This window comes from Carcharodon carcharias, chromosome 10 (genome assembly GCF_017639515.1).
Source record: "Carcharodon carcharias isolate sCarCar2 chromosome 10, sCarCar2.pri, whole genome shotgun sequence".
Taxonomy (NCBI): domain Eukaryota; kingdom Metazoa; phylum Chordata; class Chondrichthyes; order Lamniformes; family Lamnidae; genus Carcharodon; species Carcharodon carcharias.
Window position 1 is genome coordinate 150,308,791 of NC_054476.1, and position 22,211 is coordinate 150,331,001.

The following is a 22,211-nucleotide window of genomic DNA, read 5'->3' on the forward strand; positions in this document are numbered from 1 at the left end:
CACAGCTGGGCCACTTCAGTTCTTGCACTGCCCTTCGTTTTTCTCCATCTATGGTTCTTTCTCCTGATCTTATGGTTAGAGCCAGAAACTGCACCTCTTCCTCCCCAATCTGTGCTTTCCTGGGATTCACCATGAGGCCCATTTCCCCCAACAGTTCCAATAGTTCCCCCAAGTGTTCCACGTGTTGCTCTTCAGTAACTAAAAACAGTAATAGGTCATCCACATATTGCACTAATTGGTGTGGGGCACTGAATTCCTATAATTCTTCAGCCATAAACTGATGGAATATCGAGGGGCTATTGTAAAACCCCTGTGGCAGACACGTCCATGTGTACTGTTGGCCTTGGAACATGAATGCAAATTTATGCTGGTCCTCCATTCTCATGGGTACAGAACAGAATCCATCGAAATGTCCAATACTGTAAATATCTTCACGTCACTTGGAATGGCTGCTGTAAGTTCGGCTACTGCGGTCACTGTGGGCGCACTGGCTGGGATGTTCTTGTTCAGTATCTGATAATCTCTGGTCAAGGACCCGTTGGATTTCCGGACCGGCCAAATTGGGGAGCTTATACTAGTGGCCAGGGGCTCTTGTTCCACCAGTGATCCCACTGCACCCTCTACGTCTCACTCTGCCTCCTTTGGAAAGGGACACTGCTTCTGGCGGTCTACTCATAGGGCGCCCTCTTATCTGTACCTCCATCCCTTTCATCCTTCCTCAATCATGCTTATGTGTTGGGGTTATGTCTATATTCCTTCGGGCTGGGTCTCAGTGCTGATTGGTATCTTCGTTATCAGTTCGGTGGCATCGTTCTTCGTGGCCACCCATCCAATGTCCTTGTTTGAGCAAGGAATTGCGGTGATTCCCATCTCCCACGGCACTCTTCCCCAAAGGCAATCATTAGCCATATCTACTGCCACCCAATATGTAATGAGCCAATCTGCTCCTATTACTCCATTCGTCCGATTTTCCCCATTTCATTGATATACATTCCCATTGAGTCTCCAGGGGCCCCAATCTCAGACTCAATTTTTTTGATACTGCTCCCATTGCCGAGTTGCCTGTGAAATGCTCCAGCTGGTAAGCCCTTCCACTGGAAAGGGGCGATTCCAGTGGTTTCAATGAGTGGGTCACTGTATGGGAGGCCCCCATATCCACTAGATACATTCTCTGTATGCCTTCCACACTCAGGTGGCTACAGGGTCTTCCCCACTCATTGTATTCCAGCCAGCACAGGTACCCGGGATGGGTGCGGCCCCTTCACCAGGTATTGGACATGGGGGCAGAGGGGGATGCCTTCTGCCCAGTCTGGGCATGAACTTCCCCCATATTTTCCTTTAAATCTGCGAGAGTGCGGCGCAAATCCTCTATTTCATTGGCGCTCTTACCATTTCCAGCTTTCCCTTCTTTACCTTTTTGGGGCCTCTTTGAGGATCTGCAATCCCTCTTTAAGTGCCCCGTTTCCCCACAATTATAACATTCTCCTTAGGTGCCTGTAGATCCACTCCTGGCCCCTCCTTTCCCTTCTTATCTCCAACATTTTGTGGGGCCCCCCCTGTTACTTCACAGACTTTCCCTTTTGGTTTCTGTTCCACTCCCATTTTTTTGGTCCCATTGCCTCCTTTCGAAGCACAGGGTCATTTTCCCCAACACGCCGGCCTCAGTGTTGGTGGTCACTTTGGGATCGAAGTCCTCGAATGCCATCTGTAAATATGGGAGTGAATGGGCTATCAAGGTCCTGAGCCAATGGCTCAGGGCCTGCCCGTCCAGGTTGGTCCGGTTCTCTATATCCCCAGGGGCTGATGCCCAGTATGCCACCCACAGTCTGTTGTCAGATTGGTCTTTGCCAAGGTCTCCTTTAGCCTGCGGAGTTTGTCCTAACATGTCCTATGATCTCCTCGGTGATAGTCAACCTCTGTTTTTCTTCCACAAAACACTGGTACGCTACCTTCAGATTGGTACACTGCTCCTCTGCCATTTCTGCTCTACTTCCACTTCTGCTTATGGGTGTATGTAACTTCAGTCTCGCTTATGCTGCTGGTCCTTCCTAACTGACTTCTAGCCTGGGGGGGGAGGGTGGGGGGGGGATGCATGGGTAGCATCTCCACTGCAACTGGTTGGTTCTGCTAGACTTCTCCTTTTACCATTATTATCGGCCGCCTTGCTCAGAGAGAAGCCTGCTCCACGTTACCACAAATGTTTGGTGCCCTTATCTTCATGCCGTTTCTTTTCCAAAGTTCAACCACTCCTTCCTTTTTCAATCTCTGTTCCCAGCTGTCAGCTCCAGACAACCATCACAAGATGGTTTGCACACACTATAATCGCATTTTCTCTATTACAGCAATCTTCTGAACTTTACCCTTAACCCCAAAATTGTCCCCTAATCATAAGATTACTCTGTTAGTTAGTAGTCCTTGTTTAAAACACACCTTTAGACAGAACTTGGTTAGGCCTAAACACACCATTAGATATAATATGCTGTGCTTACACGAGGGACAGCATATAGATGAGAAATAGAAGGGCACCAATGATAGATCCTTGGGAGATACTAGAGATAACACTGTTGGAGCCGACAGAAAAAGCATTGTAAGTGATACATTGTAAGTGAACTCCAGAGGTGAGGTGAGAGTGACTGCCCTTGACATCAAGGCAGCTTTTGACCAAGTGTGGCATCAAGGATTCCTAGCAAAATTGGAGTCAATGGGAATCAGGGGGAAAACTCTCCACTGGTTGGAGTCATACCTAACACAAAGGGAGATGGTTGTGGTTGTTCGAGGTCAATCATCTCAGTTCCAGGACATCACTGCAGGAGTTCCTCAGGGTAGTGTCCTCAACCCAACCATCTTCAGCTGCTTCATCAATGACCTTCCTTCCATCATAGGGTCAGAAATGGGGATGTTCGCTGCTGATTGCACAATGTTCAGTACCATTCTCTACTCCTCAAATACTGAAGCAGTCCATGTCCAAATGCAGCAAGACCTGGACAATATCCAGGTTTGGGCTGACAAATGGCAAGTTACATTCACGCCACACAAGTGCCAGGCAATGATCATCCCAAAAAGAGAGAATCTAACTGTCGCCCCCTGACACTCAATGGCATTACCATCGCTGAATCCCCCACTATCAACATCCTGGGGGCTACCATTGACCAGAAACTGAACTGGACTAGCCATATAAATACCGTGGCTAGAAGAGCAGGTCAGAGGCTAGGAATCCTGCAGCAAATAACCCACCTCCTGACTCCCCAAAACCTGCCTGCCCTCCATCAAAAGGCATAAGTCAGGAGTGTGATGGAATATCTCCACTTGCCTGGATGAGTGCAGCTCCAGCAACACTCAAGAAGCTTAACACTATCCAGGACAAAGCAGCCCACTTGATTGGCACCACATCCACAAACATTCACTCCCTCCACCACTGACATGCAGTGCAGCAGTGTGAAACATTTACAAGATGCACTGCAGCAACACACCAGGGCTCCTTCGACTGCACCTTCCAAACCCACACCCACTACCATATGGAAGTACAAGGGCAGCAGATAGTTGGGAACACCACCACCTGGCAGTTCCCCTCCAAGCCACTCATCATCCTGACTTGGAAATATATCGTCGTTCCTTCAGTGTCGCGGGGTCAAAATCCTGGAAATCCCTCCCTAACAGCACTGTGGGAGTACCTACACCACATGGACTGCAGTGGTTCAAGAAGGCAGCTCACCACCACCTTCTCAAGGGCAGTTAGGAATGGGCAATAAATGCAGTGGCATCACATCCTATGAATGAATTTTTAAAAATCTTTGGATATGATTAGATGGATAAAACTAGAACCAGGTAAGAGCAGTCCCACCCAGCTGGACAATGATGGAAAGGCATTGGAGGAGGACAGCATGACCAATCATGCCAAAGGCTGCAGACAGATCGAGACAATGAGGAAAGTTTACCTTTATCACCGTCACATAGGATGTCATTTGTGACTTTGATAAGAGGCTGTTTTGCTGTTGTGTCAGGGGTAGGATTCAATTAGTGGGATGCAAACATGGATTTCCGGGAAAGGTTCGGGAGGCAACAACGCACTCAATGTCTTTGGAGAGAAAAGGGATGTTGGAGATCAGATGGTAGATGGTGGGGATGCGGGGGGGGTGGTGGTGATTAAGGGTTGGTTTTTGAGGAGATGGCGATGACGGCAGATGAAACGGAGAGAGGGATCAACACCTGAAGGGAGGGAACTGTTTAAAATATTGGCTAAGGTAAGGACCGGGGTAAGGGGAAGTTGGGAGGTCAGCAGTTTAGTGGGAATAGGATTGTGGAAATAGGAAATGGGTCTCATGGACAAGATGAATTCAGGGAGGATATGAAGGGAAATGGGAGGGAGACCAGAGAAAGTTCCGAATTTAAGGCTAGGGGAAGGCTTTAGAGAAGGTTGGGCCAGGCGGGCTAGTGGATGGGAGGGATGTGACAGAGACTGCTAATCAGATGGTCTCGATCTTAATGGCAAATAAATCCATAAGCTCCCAATCCTTATTGTAGGAGGAGAGTGTGGCGGGCACAGGGAGAGATGGTTAAGGAGTTGGTTTGTAGTATAGAAAAGGAGCTGGGTTATCTTTATATTCCAGGATGATCCTGGGTGCGCAGAGCTCGCAGATGAGAACAGAGCCCAATAGTGTTATATGTGTCCACCAGATCTGTCGCTGAATGGCTAGACCATGTCTACCTTATCCCCCAAGTCTGTGTCTCTTGGACTTATGGGGGTGGAGATGAGGCTCCAGGGGAACAGCCTGGGTGAAGGAGAGTAATGGTTTTATTGAGGAGTAGAGCATCAAAGGTGGAGGAGAAGGTGTCGTAGAGTGAATCAGTAGTTGTAGAAATGTTGTTGATGGAGGGCCAAAGGTTAGAGAGCTGGGATTTCAAAATTGCAGAATTACATGAATTGTGGGATGTTTTTCCAGGGACGGATAGAGAAGGAGGTAGGGTTAGGGTGTGGAAAGGGGGTGTGGGTGGTGAGTGATTCAACAGATGACCTTACCTGTAAGTGATATGATAGAATTAAAGACAACGTGAAATGACAAAGATCAAGGGGGGGGATCTGTGAACGTGGGTTGGGGAGTTTACATGGAGGAGGGGATTTAGGTGGGGGTTAACAGAGCAGTGAGCTTAGAAGGGTGAAATCATGAAGGATGAGAAGTTGCTTGGTGCAGAGGTTGAGGGAAGAAAGCAGAGATGATATCTCAGTGAGAATTTTTTCTTCATATTTAAAAAGGGGAGAATGATGATTTTGAATGAGGGGGTCAGTGGGATGGGTGGTTTGCTCAAAGTAGGAGAAAATGCCAGAGGAATTGTGGGGGGCGGGGGGGTGGGGGGGTCTGGGCAAAGTGTGATGTTTGATAAGAACCCGGCCCTCACCATGGTGGTCTTGATGGAGCAAGTGGTGCAAGGTAAATCCAGGTTGGGAGTCCTCATTAAGGGAAAAGGTGTCATCAGCCCTCAGCTCAGCTCCGTTAAGGCTATGATGTCGATGCAATCCTCCACAATAAGTTCCAGGATGGCAAGGGCCTTGTTCACAAGTGAATGACTACCCTGGATGAAGATGCATAGAGGGTGGTGAAAGCAGTTTTGCTGGCAGTGTCGACAGAATTAGCAGTGGCAGGAGTGAGTTGGACTGGGAGAAGGTCGGCGAGATTAACCCCCCAAAAGGCAGGAAGGTCGACGAGAGAGTGGGAAGGGATAATTGTGCTCATAATGAGTCAGCTTGGAGTGCCTTGATGAGCCCGTGGGAGGATGCCAAGAGAGGCAGAGAGGGAGCTGTAAGCTTACCCAAGGAGAGAGTCAAGAGTGGGCAGCAGCAGGAATGTTGAGGAGCACTGAATAGTTGGGGTAGGGAATTGGGAGAGCAGGGTACCCAAGAAATGAAAGGAGGTAACACAATAGCAGCGATGGCTCTAGGCGGGGTGAAGAGAAAAGAAGTTTTAAAAAAAAGAGCAGAAGTGGCAACAGAGCCAAAAGGCGAAAAGGGCATGAGAATGGATTCAGTGACATACAGTCACAAGTGTCCAGAATGTGGGGCTGAAAACAGGACTATGCAGGGGAGTGAGTTAGTCAAGTTCAGACAACTTTCTCAACTTTTTAAAAATAGAATTTACCTCTGTCCCTAAATCCACGATTCTTGAATCACACACACGCACACACACACACATAGTTCTCTCTCCCACAGTCACATGCCTGTGTGCAGATTTCTGAGGGAATCCGTTAATATTTCTGATTTCCCCGCAGCGATGTTACCATAGATCGTGCGGAATATTAAAAGTGCTGCAGGGTAGGGGAGTGGGTCAGAAACTTTCCCCACCCCTCACGCCGCACCACCCCCCACCCTCTCTCTCTCTCTCTCTCTTTCTTCTCATTTATCTATCTATCTATCTATCGGGACTTGGAATAATCTTTCCCCCCCATCCCCTCCCTCTTTTTTTTCCCCCAATTTTCAGTGATTCTGGGTGGGTGGGTGAGGACAGGTGGCCTGGCTCAGAGCTGGCCAGGAATTCGGGGTGCAATCGGAAGCATGGGGAGAAGAGTGTGTGTGTGTGTGTGTTGGTATCTTGTTTTTAATATAAAGCAGAGGTGCCCAATCCTCCTTATAAGGAGAAGCGTGATTCTCCCCTACAGAGGCGCGGGTTGCACGTCAGCCTAGCAGCTCTCACCACCACCACCCTCCCTCCCTCCCTCCCCAAAAACACACTTTTCCAGTCTGAATTAAACATTTCAGCATTGAACACAGGGTTTACACTCCGCCTGTCACACCAACCGCTTTTCATCAGCTTTTATATTCTTGTTTCATTTTTTTTTCCGCCAAAAAAAAAACCTGAAAGAAATTGAGCTTTTTAATTTCTGTAACAACCCCTCTCCACTTCCCCCCCCCACTCCCCTCCTCCCCCCCCCCACCACCACCACCACCACCACCCAACCTCCTCCTCCCCTCTTTCCTCCTCGTCCCTCCTCTTAATCTGACAACAACCAACCCCCCCCCCCCCCCACCTCCCTAACCACCTCCCCTCTCAACGCCCGGTCGCAGACCCTCTGTAAACCGGGCTTCGTTGCGCCTCTTGTCGGCTGCAGCTGCCGGCTCCGATCGCTGCTCTCCTTCTCCTCCTCCCCCCTCTCCCTCTCTTTCTCTCTTGCTTGTCTCTCTTTTTTGTGTGTGTATATATATATATATATATATATACATTTAATGCTCCCAGGATGCGGAAGAGCTGGTTCAGGATATCTGTGCAACAATCCAGGATTCGCTTCCCTCTCCCGGATCATTACTAATTCGAGGTGATTTATTCCGCCAAAAAGCGCCAACTTTTCTTGGGGCCGGACACAGGGGCGAAAATGAGCAGGAAAGGTGAGTTCCATTTTCCGTTTTGTGCGGTTGGAATTTGGGATAAAATCTGGAGGGGGAGATTGGATTTTTTTTTTGCTGTGTGTGTGTGTGGTTGCAGCTACTGTGCTTTTCCAACCTTTTTCTTTCCAGATCCACACCGGATTCAGTGCATAAAATATTCATATATATAATACGTAACATTTATTAAATATAGCAAGGATCGCCGCAATGCGAGTTTTTAAGATTGCACGGAATTTATATTTGAATCTCGTGAGGAGACAGACTGCGGACTTTTAATATAAGTTTTCAGGCTGTTTGGGAGCCGTTTACAAGCAGTTCATTGAAAATGTGTTGAAACGGGATCTGGTGTCCGTGTTATATATATATATATATAAAATCATAATTTGTCTATCCTTTCTTTGTTCCAATGCCCTTATCGCCTCTGGTTGCATTTCATGGGTCAAATCAGTAAAAAAAACCCACAATTGGCAGCCTTTCATTTTTCATTCTCTCACTCTCTTAGCGTTAGAATAGATGGCGAAGGTACAGCCGCTCGCTTCAAAGCGGCGGATGACAACGACAGTCGATGTTGAAGCTATTATTTTAATATTTATGTGTGTGTTTATATATAGCCCATCGTTAGGTGACACCTGGTTCACTTGCTAACGGAGAAAAGTGGGGTGAGTGGTGGGTGGGGTGGGGGGGGTGGTGGTGTGCGAGGTGGCTGAAAGAAACTATTTCATTCCTAACTCCCAAGTTCTTTCTCTCTGAATCAAGGTGTCACCTACCCATCAGCAAGTATCCCGGTGTGTATGTATGTGTGTGTGCGTGTTTTAAATGTTACTCTAATGTTGTAGCTTTGTTGCTGTTGTCTGTTGCCCGGGACTCGCGGGCTCTGATCTGCCATTCTCTGGTTATCTAGCGCCTGCAGTGGCTATAATGCTCCAGTCTAAGAAGAGGATTAGGTGGATGAAAGTTGGTCTGTACGGGGGCAGATCCTGTTTGTCAACAACCCTTGATCTCCTCATGCAACCCAGAACAGATTGCAACCCTCCAGACACAAGAACCTCGGCCAGTGCGCAGACAGCAACAATAAATTATTAAATAAATAAAGGCGCGATTAACCCAAATAACAGCCGCCGCCGCGTTTAACTCCTGACAGACCAAGCCAGCTGCCCCTGACAGCGTGCACTGGGTGGGGTGGGAGGTACATAAAAAAACACCTTCGGGAGGGGGGGGGGGGGCAAAAATAATCACCCCTTTTTATGTTGGTTAAGTATAAAAAGTTAAACAGAAGCTTCTGTTAAATATTAGCAGCGTCAATGCTAATGTAAGTTTTATAGGTGGAAAATTCGACTGCCGCAATTCCTCTAGTGTCTCTCAGCCCAGGATGTAATGGAAAGACTGGTGGGGATAATTCAGTCATTCAGTTTTGCTTATAGTTTTGGATAAAGGTTTATATGTGCATGCAAAGATATGCACACACACACACACATATACACATATATTTATTTAAAGGTCACAGTATATTTAAAACGTAACGTTAAGTTTAAGAGGAGCATCTAACCTTTTTCCCCCCACCCTCAAAAGGATAGGTTCCTTCGATGTGACTAACCGGTTATGGAAATACTTTAGAGTATCGACTGGTGACCGCCGATGCCTCCCCCCTCCCTTTATTCGCAGGGCTCAGGCTCAGAGCGAAGGCAGTGGAACTGACAATGGAACTTGAGCTCAACATCAGGGCTCCGAGAAGCTGTCAATGCCAAAACAAACCCGGAGTCGGGGGGAGTGGGGCGACTCAAGTGTTTAATATGGGTCACCCAGACGTAAAGCTGAAGGGTTCCTTTCTGAAGAATCTGGCGGCACGCACTCTGACCTCAGTCTCCCTGCCTCAAAGCGGCTCCGCGAAACCTCCCCTGAGCCACGGTTCGCCTTTGGAGAGAGGTTAAACCTGTTCTGTTGGATCTACAGTTAAATGTTCTCCCCCCCCACCACCACCCCCACCACACACACACACACAGACACACACACACACCCCACCCCCGGGCACCTTGCTCAAGTTTGTGGGGGGGAAAAGGGAGTGATTTTATGCTGTAATTTGTAACCACACGCTTTTAAAAAATATATATATCTGTCAGGCGGTTGGCGCCTTAAACCTTTGATAATGTCAAAAGAGAGGGAATACAGTGATCTTGTCAAAAGTACATCTTGATAGTGGCAGCGGCGTAAATATTGCTCTGTATAAATCCAATACTGCAGACAGACCTTTAAGATGCTAAGATAGATATGGGCGAGGCCCATCATTGCTCATCTCTCAGACCGAACCTCACTGATCCCACCCACCCCCTCCCTCCCTCTCCCCCACCACCACCACCGAGCAGCAGCATCCGAGTCTGAATTTGTTTGAAAAAAATGGTAGATTTTCCTGAATCGAACCTGAAGCAGCGCAGGCGATTGGGCGATGAGTATAAATGTCACAAAGTTTAAAGTGCTAGACCCGGTGGGGGGTGGAATCAGCAGCTCCTATCTTCGCACGAACGGGCTATTTAGCAACAGCAGCAAAGAAGTGTCCAGCGCTTTAAAAGTATAACGAGGCGGAAAGCCTCGAAGGGAAGAAGAGCTGCCTCTGACTGAGACTCAAGGGCGGTGGTTGAGCCAGTGGAGGTTCTGATGGCTAGAGAGCGAAGTTCACCCAGTTTGCAATGTTCTCAGAAAATTGAGCTTGAATCATGGATCTGTCTTGCATTACCCACCTTATTGTTCCTTGTGTACGCACAATACTGATCAGGCTGTTTGTTAAAGACTGATTCCTTTGGTTCCAGGTTAATGGCTGGCTTTTTTTTTGTGTCACTATTGTTCCCTCTGGGGATTGAAGATCCTGAATGGGTGCTGGACATTGCACACAGTAATGAAGGTGGAAAGTGTTCTGTTACTGCCACTATAACAACACAGAACTATATGGTGGCAATAGAAAGGGCAATCTAGTGCTTTGTGAATTGAATGATGTAATATTGATAATCTTATTGGATGGTATGGTGACAGTGGAGTGTGGGTAATGGTGAAATGTGTTAACATAAGAAGTAGAAGCAGGTGTAGGACATTCGGTCCCTCAACCCTACTCCACCATGACTAATCTACCTCAATTCCACCTTGTCAGGCTAACCCCATATCCTCCACTTCCCTTAGCATCAAAAACATCCATCCATCTTAATCTTGAATAATCTTCAATTATTGAACATCCAAAACCCTCTAGGGTAGAGAATTCCAAATATTCACAACCCTCTGAGTGAAGATATTTCTCCTCATCTCAAACCTAAATGGCCAACCTATTCACTTATCATGAAACTGTGCCCCCTGTGTTCGCAACTCCAGTCAGGAAAAATGTCTTCCCAGCATCTCCCCTGTCAAACTCCTTAAGGATTTTATTTGTTTCAATGAGATAACCTCTCATTCTTCCAAATTCCAGAGAATATAGGACCAGTCTACTCAAGCTCTGGTTATAGGGCAAGCCTCTCATCCCAGAAATCAGTGTTGGAGGGTGCAAGTAATGGTGGGCCATGAAGGACAGTGAGGGTAATGTTGGCTGTGAACGAGGATGTAGGGAACAGTTAGGTATGAAGGACGGTGACAGTAATGTTGGGTGTGAGGAGGGCTGTAAGTAATAATGGGGCATGAGGGACAGTGAGGGTAAAGGTGGGTGTGAGGGAGGGCATGGGTAATACTGGGACATGAGGGACAGTGAGGGTAAATTTGGGTGTGAGGGAGGACATGGGCAATACTGGGACATGAGGGACGGTGAGGGTAAAGGTGGGTATGAGGGAGGGCATGGGTAAATAGTGGGGTGTGGGAGATACTGTAGGTTGCAGTGCAGTTTGTTAGATGGTGTTGGTAACAGTAGGATGGGAGGGATGAATGAGATGTGTTAAATTATGTAATAATAGTGGGTGTGCTGAATGGTGGAGTGTACTGAAGTTATAGTAACAGAGGAGTGTTCAGACCATAGATGTAAAATCCATTTGGTGGAGTGCCATCATTCTGATCTCTATAAGCTATTAGATATTGTATAATGTAATAGATTGTGTCAAATGGATTAAGTGGCATGTGATGTTGCGCTCTATGGTGTAATGGAGCCCAAGCTGGCGCCAATGAGCTGCTCTTGGCCCCTCCTAGCCTCCCACGCATACAAACCTCTACAGGTGCATACTTCTTAATCCTTTATTTGTCCTGTTGGAGTTTTGTGGGCCCTGAGGATTGGAAAGAACGATTCATATCATCACTGTGGCCTCATCTTAAATCACAGCAATCAGTACCTGAGAGATACACAAAAGCTGAGGCTTCATGGCCCCTACAATTTTGCATTAGAGAGTATTTTAAATGGCTACCGTTTTTAGACAGTGCACGTAGAATGTAGTGTATATGGCTTACTAAAATTGGTATTTCTACAGATCCAGTTATCCACTAAAACTTGCCGGAGAACAAATTATGAAAACAAAAGCAATTTCTGAGGATGAGTTTTAGTCAGCCACTCAGTTTCTATGAAGTGCCCTATCTTTACTGGTACGCAGTTCATAACACATGGCACCTGCTCTTCCATTCACTTTTGCTGCAATTCCTAAACCAGGAACTCCCAGCTGTCAGTGCTTGCATTCAGTCAGCTTGGGAATCTGTGTAAGGCAGTCGCAGCCAGGTTGGGGTACACAATGAGCAGCCCTAGAATTGGAACTCCTAGAGAGTTAGTGCAGTTTAATGCAGAATGAATTGCTAGGGTTGGATGATTCCGCTAGGCTAGTGTTCCACCGTTGTTCCGTTGTGGTAACTGGATGGGTGGTGAGTACGTGACTGGGTTTGGGTGTGAGTAGAAGGGGAGGGGGCCTTGCATCTCGGGAGAATCAGGGTCAGCTAGGAAGATACAGACAGCAGCAGAACTGGAGCAGATCATTCCTGACTGATCAATCTGCTCTGAGGAGGGGGAATGGTTAAAATGAAACTGCAAGCAGAACACAAGAGACAATAACAACGAACACACGCACACAGGAACATCTTATATAAATTGTTGCTTCCTTTGAAATTTGGCACTCTTGCACCTGTCCTGATGAGTGCAAGAAGAAAAGGTTTGACATCTTTTTTCAACAATAAAAAAGATATTCACTGCATCTGAGAATAAAACACACACAATAGTTGTGTCAATAACTCCCTGAGTTAGAATGATATGCCTTTTCAGATCAGTGTTATAACAATTGTGAGTGCACAATGCAATTGTTCCCAGGCTGTTCGCAAGGAGCCTTATTTAGAAAAGCAGGTCTTCGCACAAAAGGTTTGCACCTCTGCCCATTGTTGTGAGATGTAGAGTGCACCTCTGTCCATTGTTGTGAGATGTAGAGGGTTGCAGCAGGGAAAGGGTTAGCTGGATGAGGACGAACAGGCTCATGTCATACGATGTACATGCATATTCCACAGCTGAAATTCCTGTCCCCAGCCTCTTCCTCCTCCTCCCCCAAAAAGCGGTGAATTGCCAATTTCAGAAACTAACCAGCCGGCGGTGGGAGTGGGTCGTGGCAAGTAAGATGGGGGTGGAACAGGAGAGGGGAAAGAGAGGGGCCAGACAGTCCAGGTCAATGGAGAACAAGAACCAGGCATCAGCCATGCGATACTGCGACTTATTTATCCATCAGGAAGAGTGCAGTTTGCTGTAAAATGGGTCAAATGCTGGCCTGAGTTTAATGGCATTTTCATGCCTCTCACAATCTGTTTTCTCCCAGTTTCCAGACACTCACTAGCTCTGTTTAGTGTGTGAAACTGGGGCAGAGGGTCCTAAGGGAAGTTGGAAAATGCTGTCGCCGTGCCCTGCCGCCCCCCACATCACCACCCCCCCTACCCCCCCGCCCCCACCAACCATTCCCATGCTTCCTCTTTAAATACAAGTTGTCTGAAAATATTCCACATCCCAATTCAGTCAGAAGATTGCATTTAAATTCAGAGATAAGGGAGAGACAGAGGGAGGAAATAACCATGTTGAGTTTCACAGTGAGACAGACAACCAGTGGACCTGGTGTGTATATTTTTAGCTGGGAGGGGTGTTACTGTATTTACCTATCAAACCGCATAACCCACACTATTAATACAGCATTGTAAGTAAGTTGGGACTACTGCTGGAGTGAGGGCTGGTTGTGATTTCTGAACTGAATCGGGTGGCAGCAAGAGTGATCGAGATGGAATAATACATTATTTTTAACAAGGTCACTTTGGACAGCTGGAGAATGGAGAGGAAAGAGGGATGTTAAAATGTTAAAGGGACCGGGAGTCATGTCTACATCACTTGCAGCAGTTACAAAGAAAAAACCTCAGGCAGTTCTAATTATTTCACCAGTGGAGCATCAGGATACCTAAGTGGATCTATGTTCTTCAATAATGAAAAAAATCTTTCAGCTCATTGGCTTCTCCTCACCATCCACCTGCCGAGGTTCAAACTTCTGACTGGGAAATCAGTCAAGTTTTAAAGGGAATGGTCAGGCTAGGTCTGTTTCAAATGATTTAGAAATCATTTCTGAAGCAACCTTCCTTTCTGGTCTGATTTTTTTGGTCTTTTTTTTAAAAAAAAACATATGTTGAGCAACGACATCCATTTCCTCTTCCTCAAAGACAAGTAATTCAAATTAACTGATAATGTGATACTAGTTACTCTAAATTCCCCATTTTTGCAATGCTTTGTTTAATTCACATAATTGGATAATTCAATTTGTTTTTAGTGTAGAAAATGGCTTTCAATTATCGGGAGTAGAAAGTAAAAAGGTTTTTTTAATCCCTGAGGGATAGAAGGGGCGGGGAGCCTTGTCGGAGGATGGGATAAATCTCTGTCATAAGGAAGAAAATAGCCCAGTTTCTGAATCATTTTATTTGGTCCTTTGGGTTTAGCTTCTCAGTAACTTAAATTTCACTGTAAAAGAAATTTACATAAGTTCCTCTATAATGGAATGATTCATATCACATGGTGCCACAGAAGTGATCTGATAGACACTGGCAGCATCGGTTGTCATTGTTCATACAATGCTGTTACACACCATTCTCCATGACTTGTTTCCTAAGTGTGTCATCTCATTGTCACCAAACCTGTCTGGGAAATGACTGGGGTGGAAGAGTATGAAGCAGTCTCTCAGGCAGAGGGGATTGCAGGTGGAACCAGTGCCCTGATTAGGTTTTTTTTTTAAACGTGTGAGTTTGGGGAAGGCTGTATGTAGGTCAGCCAAACAGGATCCAGCCTCTGAAGCAAACTTGCGGATTAACTCTGAATTTTTAAAACTGAAGCTCTTGCTATGCAAAAACTCTGCTGTGCGGTTTTTTTTTACCCAATTGAATTTTTTTTTCAAACACATTGCTGGCAGCCATCACAGCAGTTTGCAGAGGGGCTCTGGCCACATACCGATGGTGCAGAGACGGATTCTACCTCTTCAATACCAAGTCCCCTATTATTTGAAGATAGTATTTTCTCTCTTGATCTATTAGATTAACACCAAAATCAGCAATTACAGCAGAAAAGAGGTACTAAATGTTGGAGCTTACAAGATGGATAGAGAGGAGGGGCTGCATTTAGTTCAATTGAACCAGTCCATCCAAAAAGAAATCCAACATTTCCTCTCACCCCACCCTTCCTACATCACTCATCATACTATACAGCTGCTTCTTAAACAATTCCAGTGGTTTTACCTCCACTGCCCTACCTGGTTGTCCTTTCAATGTCTCCCTGAACCTTTGAGTGATGACAAACTTTGTGATATCAATGAAAAATTTGCCTTTTGTTAGTTGAGACTTGCCTTTGCTTGTTCCATTGTCATGGTTTAATTTGAAGTGATGCTCTGGAATGACACCATTTACTGGGTTACATACCTCTATAAGACCCCATCTCTGTTGACTGCTACTGTGCAAGATAAAAGATACAGCATTTTCTACAACCCCTCCCCCACCAATTTCTTCTAATTGACATGCTGATTTGCTTTTTAATTAACTGCATCCATGTAATTCAACACTGCTGTGTGTTTTATTTTACTATGTGCCTGACTGTCTCTCTTTATTTGCATTTTAGTTTAAAACACATTTGTCATTATTAGTGGGAAAGGTCAAACCTCTTTGTAATTTGAAGTCCTGCTATATTTAAAAGTCCACCCCCACACCACCTTCCCAAGTGGTAATGCTCATTCTGGAAACATGGGACAATAATTAAGTAAACCATTAAAGGCACAGGGGCAGCTACCGCAGGCTGCTGTTGGTTTCTAGAATCGTTCTAAACTGAGCTGTCTATACTCCCAGCCATTACAGGTCTAGATCTGTGCTGTTAACAAGCCTCAAGATCAGTGCCAGGTTTATAATGCTCACCAATCTCTGGAACTGTTCCAGTTTCCTGTTGAGAACCAGGATTAGAAAGCAGTGTGCAGTGTGCTCAGCTAACCTGAAAGTAGAACTGTTCCAGATTTTGGAAGCAAACCAACTTCTTTGCCGGTTCCGTTATTTTGTAATTAAAGAACCACTGTGGAATTATTTCTAGTTAACCTAATTCAAGATTAGTTGCAGTTAACCCACCATTCTAGAGAAATTTCTAGCTAACCATCTCTGGAACTATTCCAGATTGTTGCCACTAACTGGCTTGTAGAACTGTTCCAGATTTTTTTTAACTGTTTGCTTCATTTGCAGACTCAATTTTATGGAAAATTACCATCTCTGAATGCAATTTTAAAGGCCTGTGTTAAAAACTACAAACTCCCTCAGGAATTTTCAGTCTTTTTTCAAATCACATGATTCTGGGAATTGTCCCTCTGTTCCCTGTACTGTTTCCCCTTTCTTCTTGACCAACTCTTGAGTTGCCTACAATAGCTACTGTGCCCCCCCATCGCCCCCCAACAGCTTACTGTTTGGCGGCATTAGGGGCTACCCAGATGGGACTTGGAAAGTCTGCACTCGTTGGACCTCAAACTGGGATCTAAGCATCATGGCAAAGATGCATCTACATATAAGGAGATGGGGCATATCAGGGCAATTCTGGGAGATGGAGACAAAAAAAAAGCCTTCCAAAAATATTGAAGGGACTCCCATAGTTGTTACAGTTGTGGGGGGCAGATTCACATCTGCATCCGCACATGCTTAGTGGCACTGGGTGTTAACACCGTACAGATATGAATTTATAAAATTAGTCATCCAGCCAAAAGCTGGGGTTGATGCTAAAAACAGTCCTTTTCTAAATACAAGAAACTCCACGAGAAAAGAATAACATCTCACTAGCTTTTAAATCGTTCCAACAACTCAGTAAATTTAGACTTAGAGTTTGTGGACTGGGGTTGCAACTCTTAATTAGAGTTGTAACGTCTCTGCAACAGGGTATAATGCACAGTAAACATTTCTCTATCCAGCCCATCCTCCCAAACCTCCCCTTAATTTAGCCCTTTCAAAAAGCACACACAGGCATGATAGTCCAAGTGGCCTCATTCTTTGCTGTAAGATGCTATTCGAAGAAAGCTCCCATTTCCTTTTTTTTCCCCAGGATGAGTAGCTCTGTACCCGATTGCACACATTGGTAATTGTTGTTTTTCCCTTGGTAATTTTGACTGTTCATGTTCCCTGAACTCAACTCCTCTGTTCATTTATCAAGCCAGGATCTCTTTGATCTTCAGTGATCACAAACATTCCACATAGAAGCAGGAGACTGCTTAAATCTGCAAATCAGGGTTCCTGTGCCGGTTGTTTGTCTGATTGTAATTTTCAGGTGGAAATAGGCAGGATGTGTGCTTCGTGCACTCGACACTCGACCTGTTTGTCCCAGCTGTTGTGCTTTTCTTCTTCTGTTTTTCCTTTTTTTGTCTTTTGTCTTTTTTTTGGCAGTAATCGAAGTCCCTTTGGCCTCTTGCTATCACCAGGACATGTTCAGTGGCAGGAAAGATGCCACAGCTGCATTATTTCTCAATGCCTGTCTTTAAAGTGCGTAAGCCTCCATGATTCTACACATTCCTTAACCCTGCTGCATAATTTGCCTAATTGGGCTTCTACCCGCCCAGAATTGAGTGGTCTGCCTGAAAAGCAGCCATCTCATGTCTCTCCGTCTCTATAAAATTCAGTTTGCCCACTTTTACTGTGCCTCTTATTAGGCAGAGCCGTTAATTATTAATTATTACGACTCTTGAGGCTTCCAATGAATTTTCCACAGCCAAATCTAGAATTAAAGCCAAGGCCACATCTCTAACTTCTTGGTTCTAGAATTGACTGGGAAACCTATTGAAGTCGACCCTTCAGCCCCTCGGGCCTGTTCTGTCGTTTTAGGGGCTGAGAGATATCTTAACTTCACCCCTTGTTACACTCACCCAAACAAGTTTGTTTCACTTTACCCCTCCGGCCTCAAAATCTTTTTAGGGGAGGGAGTTCCAGATTTCCACTCCCCTTTCGGCGGGATTCTCCACACCCGCCCGCTGCCGCGATCTTCCGGTCCCGCCACAAGTCCATGGACTTCTGACTGGGGCCCTGTCTCGCCCGTGGTGGTCCCACCCGGCCTTTGCATAAAGAAGTGCTTCCTGAGATCGTCCCTGAACGGACTGGCTCTAATTTTAAGGTGATGGATGCTTCCTTGTTCCAGCCTCCCTGCACCGGGGATGTAATTTCCCTCTACCTACCCTATCAACTTCTTTGACCACCTTAAACACCTCATTCGTTTCCGATGTCAGGAATTCCGCTTCCCTTGCTTTATTTTCTTGGGAGTTAAAATGGGGCTGAGTTGCAATGAGGTACTGAGCCAAGGACTGCAAAGGGGAGGGGAATTGGGAGGAGAATTGAATACAAAAGTTATGCATCAGTTATACAGGGCACTGGGGAGACCACATTTGGTGTACTGTGTACAGTATTGTCCTCTTATTTAAGGAAGGGTGTAAATGCGTTGGAAGCAGCTGAGAGAAGGTTTACTTGACCACTGCCTGGAATGGGAGGGTTGTGTTTTGAGGAAAGGTTGGACAGGTTAGGCTTGTATCCACTGGAGCTCAGAGGAGTAAGAGGCAACTTGATTGAAAAATATAAGATTCTGAGAGGCGGATGTGGAAAGAATGTTTCCTCTTGAGGGAGAATCTAGAACTAGGAGTCACTATTTAAATAAAGGAGTCGCCCAATTAAAATGGAGATGAGAATTTTTTCTCTCAGAGTGTTGTGAGTCTTTGGAACTCTTTCTCAAAGGGTGGTGGAAGCAGAGTCTTTGAATATTTTTAAGGCAGAGCTAGATAGATTCTTGATAAGCAAGGGGGTGAAAGGTTATCCAGGGTAGGTGGGGGTGTGGGTTTGAGATACAATCACATCAGCTGTGATCTTATTGAATGGCGGAGCAGGCTCGAGGGGCCGAGTGGCCTACTCCTGTTTGTATGCTTGTATGCTTCCCTTTCATCAGTGTAGGAGCTAATAGATGAAGCAAATAGTTATCCTGAAAATCAAATGACTGTGAGACAAAGGTATGGAGGTCATCTGAAAGCTTCTCATTCATTGCTAAGGTAGATATCTTTTTCTAAGCCATCCGAAACACTGCTATGCTTGAATATTGTGATAAGAGAGAAAACAACCAAAGCATGAAATATCAGTTGACCTGGAGATTGTATGAAGGCCGTTGTTCAAGAGGCTGGCGGCAGTTAAGATTTGTGTTTCATATAAATCCAATAGAAGAGAGAAAAGCTCATTATTTACATAAAAGAAAAGGCTTTGGCTTCATATTTCATTTCAAAATGCAATCTGTACCAGACAAAAATGTTCAAAACCTGAAATGATAAATGTTAACTACATCAATAAATAGGGAATAGTACCAGATCGAATCTTTGTTATTGCTGGGATATAATAGGACTGTATAAATACATAACAGGAGTGATAATGGGCACACCCATATATATGCATATCCAGAGTTGTTTGGGCACATACAAGGAGCAGTATAGACAGGGGTACACACCAGGACAAATATGGGTTCAGTAGAGGTATGAATGGGTAAATGCCAGATTCATTGGTAGAAATCAGGAGATGTATGGGTACAAATTATGAGACTATGGGCTATGGGCACACACCCATAGTTGTAAGCCTCAAAGGCACTATCTGGAAGGACGCAGCTAGAGTTATAGGGGGGAAGTTTTCCCAGGTAAAGGAAGGCAGGTGTATGAGGCGTTCAATCCCCTAAAAGAGACACCATTTGGGATTCTGACATCATCCTGCCCTTTTCCACCTTTCACTGGGATGGGATTGAAGGTGATTGGGGAACATCTGTGCAGCTGTCGGGTAAGGCATGTAAATAATATAATAATTAATTAACTTGTGTTTTTAACCCTTGATTCTGGCTTTATTAGCCAGGGCACCTGTTTCCCACCCTGTCAGCAACTTGCCAAGATGAATGAGGTAAGTACTCAGCAGGAAGAGCTTCTTTAGTGGAACTGACAGGCTGGGAAGGCTTTGATCAATGAAACTGAAGAGCCCCAGCCAATGCCAGGTGGCTATTTCAATCACTTCTTCCCTGAGAGAGAGCTATCGCTGCTTGACAAGTGATTGTCAGTTTCTTGGAAGACACTTCACTTGCACTTCACTCACCCTCATCTGCAACTTCCCTGCTGCCAGCCTTCAGTCCAATATGGGAGCAGCTTATCCTCTTGAACCTTGCCCTTCTAATGAGGGAACACGAGGGAAAACAACACCAAAACCAATGGCATCCAGTAGCAGCAGGAGCAATAGCAGCAGCAGCACCAGCTGCCATCTCCTCAGCTGCATGTCCCTCCACAGGGCAGATGGGATGGACACAGTGATTCAGCTGAAGGAAGGTAAGATCCCAGCACAGGATCTACAGGCAGGAGGATCAGCTCTCTCAACGTTTCTGAGCACCAGTGCCTCAGGAGACTCAGGCACTCATGGCAGGTTGTTGCTGACATCTGCAGCTTCCTGGAACAGGACCTCTTTCCCAGTGGAACAGGTGGACATGCACTGCCAGTGGCCATCAACTTACCTGTCACTAGAAGGCTAACACCCCCATGGATCTTTGCCTCTCCCAAAAGCTTTCCTTACTTATTTGTGGGATGCGGGCGTCGCTGGCAAGGCCAGCATTTATTGCCCACCCCCAGTTGCCCTCGAGATGGTGGTGGTGAGCTGCCTTCTTGAGCTGCCGCAGGCCATGTGGTGTAGGTACACCCACAGTGCTGTTAGGGAGGGAGTTCCAGGATTTTGACCCAACGACAGTGAAGGGACAGCAATGCGGGGGTGAATAATACAGTCAGAAAATGGGACTATCATTCACCTGTGGCAACGTATTATGGCACGCGATGACGTTGGGTTGCATTCCTTACATCAGCAAGGCCAATCCTGATAATATGGCAGGTGGGCGGGGCTAGAAATTGGGAGCCCGCTCATCTTATTCAAATTTAATTAAATTGGATATTTAAGCTCGTTAATGTTCCGTTTGACTTAAATATTACATGGTGGGAGCAATAAACGCTTGAAGAGTACGTTTCACACCAGGTGTATTTCTTGTTTTTGGAGCAGTTGGCTTGTAAGGATGGGTTTAGAGTCTCCAGCTAAATCCTGAGTTTGAACTCAGCAGTTCAGGGCGTTCTGACTGTTGGCAGTGCTTGATATATAAAGCGGAGTTTCCATTTTATACTTCTCTTATTTCCAGGCCTTATTCTTCATGCTGAGAGATGAACTTTGACCCTCACCTGCACCTTGGCCTTCTTACTAGGGAAAAGATAGGGAATAGTTGCCTCCTGCAATGGGGAGGAGGAGATTAAGAGTGAGAGGAAGAAGGGCTGATCGAGAGGCCCAGGATGCACTGGTGGTGCATGAGGATGGCAGAGCTGCACAAGACCAAGAAGCTGATGCACGCATCATGATGCATCAACAGAGGTGCAGGAGGACTTATGTGGTCCTTTGAGTGTATAGGCAGAGACTGAGCAACCTTCAGATGACTGAGACACAATGTCAGAGAAAGCTGAGGCCCTCAAGAGCAACAGCAACTGCTCTTTGTGACATGCTGGCAGGCAGATATCTTCCAATTGTGTTGGTGGTCACCCAGTGCCTGTAGCTGGAAAGGTAACTGTTGCGCTGAACATCTTTGCAATAGGATCCTTTCAGAAAGCATGTGGAGACCTCAGTGGTGTTACACAGCTTGCTGCACACCACTGGAGCAAGGTCTTCACTGATGCAATGTTCAGAAGGGCAGGTCATTCCATCTATTTCTCAATGGACCGCCAGAGTCAGCTCAAAAGAGCCAGAGGCTTTGTGGCAATCGCAGGTTTCCCCAGGTTCTAGGGAGCGACTGACTGCATGCATGTTGCCATAAAGCCCCATACATTCATTAACAGGAAGGGATTTCACTCATTGAACTTCCAGCTGGTCTGTGACCTCAGTTAATGGATGCTGCAGGTATGCGTAAGGTACCTGGGCAGCAGCCACGACAGACATTCTGCATAACTCTCCGATGTCAGACCTGTTCGGTGGCCCTGATGCCCTGGATGGATGGCTTCTAGATGACAAGGGCCAGCCTTTGAAGAGATGGCTCATGACTCCAGTGAGGACACCGAGAACAGACATGGAGAGCAGCTACTCAGCCACGGAAGCACCAGGGCCGTTGTCGAACAGACAATCGGGCTATTAAAAATGAGGTTAAGATGCCTTGACCGAGCAGGAGAGTCATTGCAGCACGCTCTATCACGTGTGTCCCTCATGGTTATGGGGTGCTGCACCCTCCCTAACTTCGCTATCTAGAGAGGGGATGCCCATGAGGAAGAGGGTATGCCAGATAGCGGGAATTCATCTGACGATGAGGGGGAAGACGAGGTGAGGTAACAACCTGACTTCGAGGTGCACGGCCATGGACGAGATCGCA

The 22,211-nt window shown here is 46.1% G+C and overlaps 1 protein-coding gene across 1 annotated transcript in view; it reads left to right on the plus strand.

Annotated features, from left to right (window-relative positions):
- Nucleotides 1-7,233: 7,233 nt before the first annotated feature.
- Nucleotides 7,234-22,211, plus strand: part of rtn4rl1b (reticulon 4 receptor-like 1b) — a 44,795-nt gene continuing 29,817 nt past the window's right edge. The window contains exon 1 of the mRNA XM_041197958.1: nucleotides 7,234-7,372. Within this exon, the coding sequence (XP_041053892.1) occupies nucleotides 7,360-7,372 (13 nt within the window). The 5' untranslated portion in view covers nucleotides 7,234-7,359. The remainder of the gene's footprint in view (nucleotides 7,373-22,211) is intronic.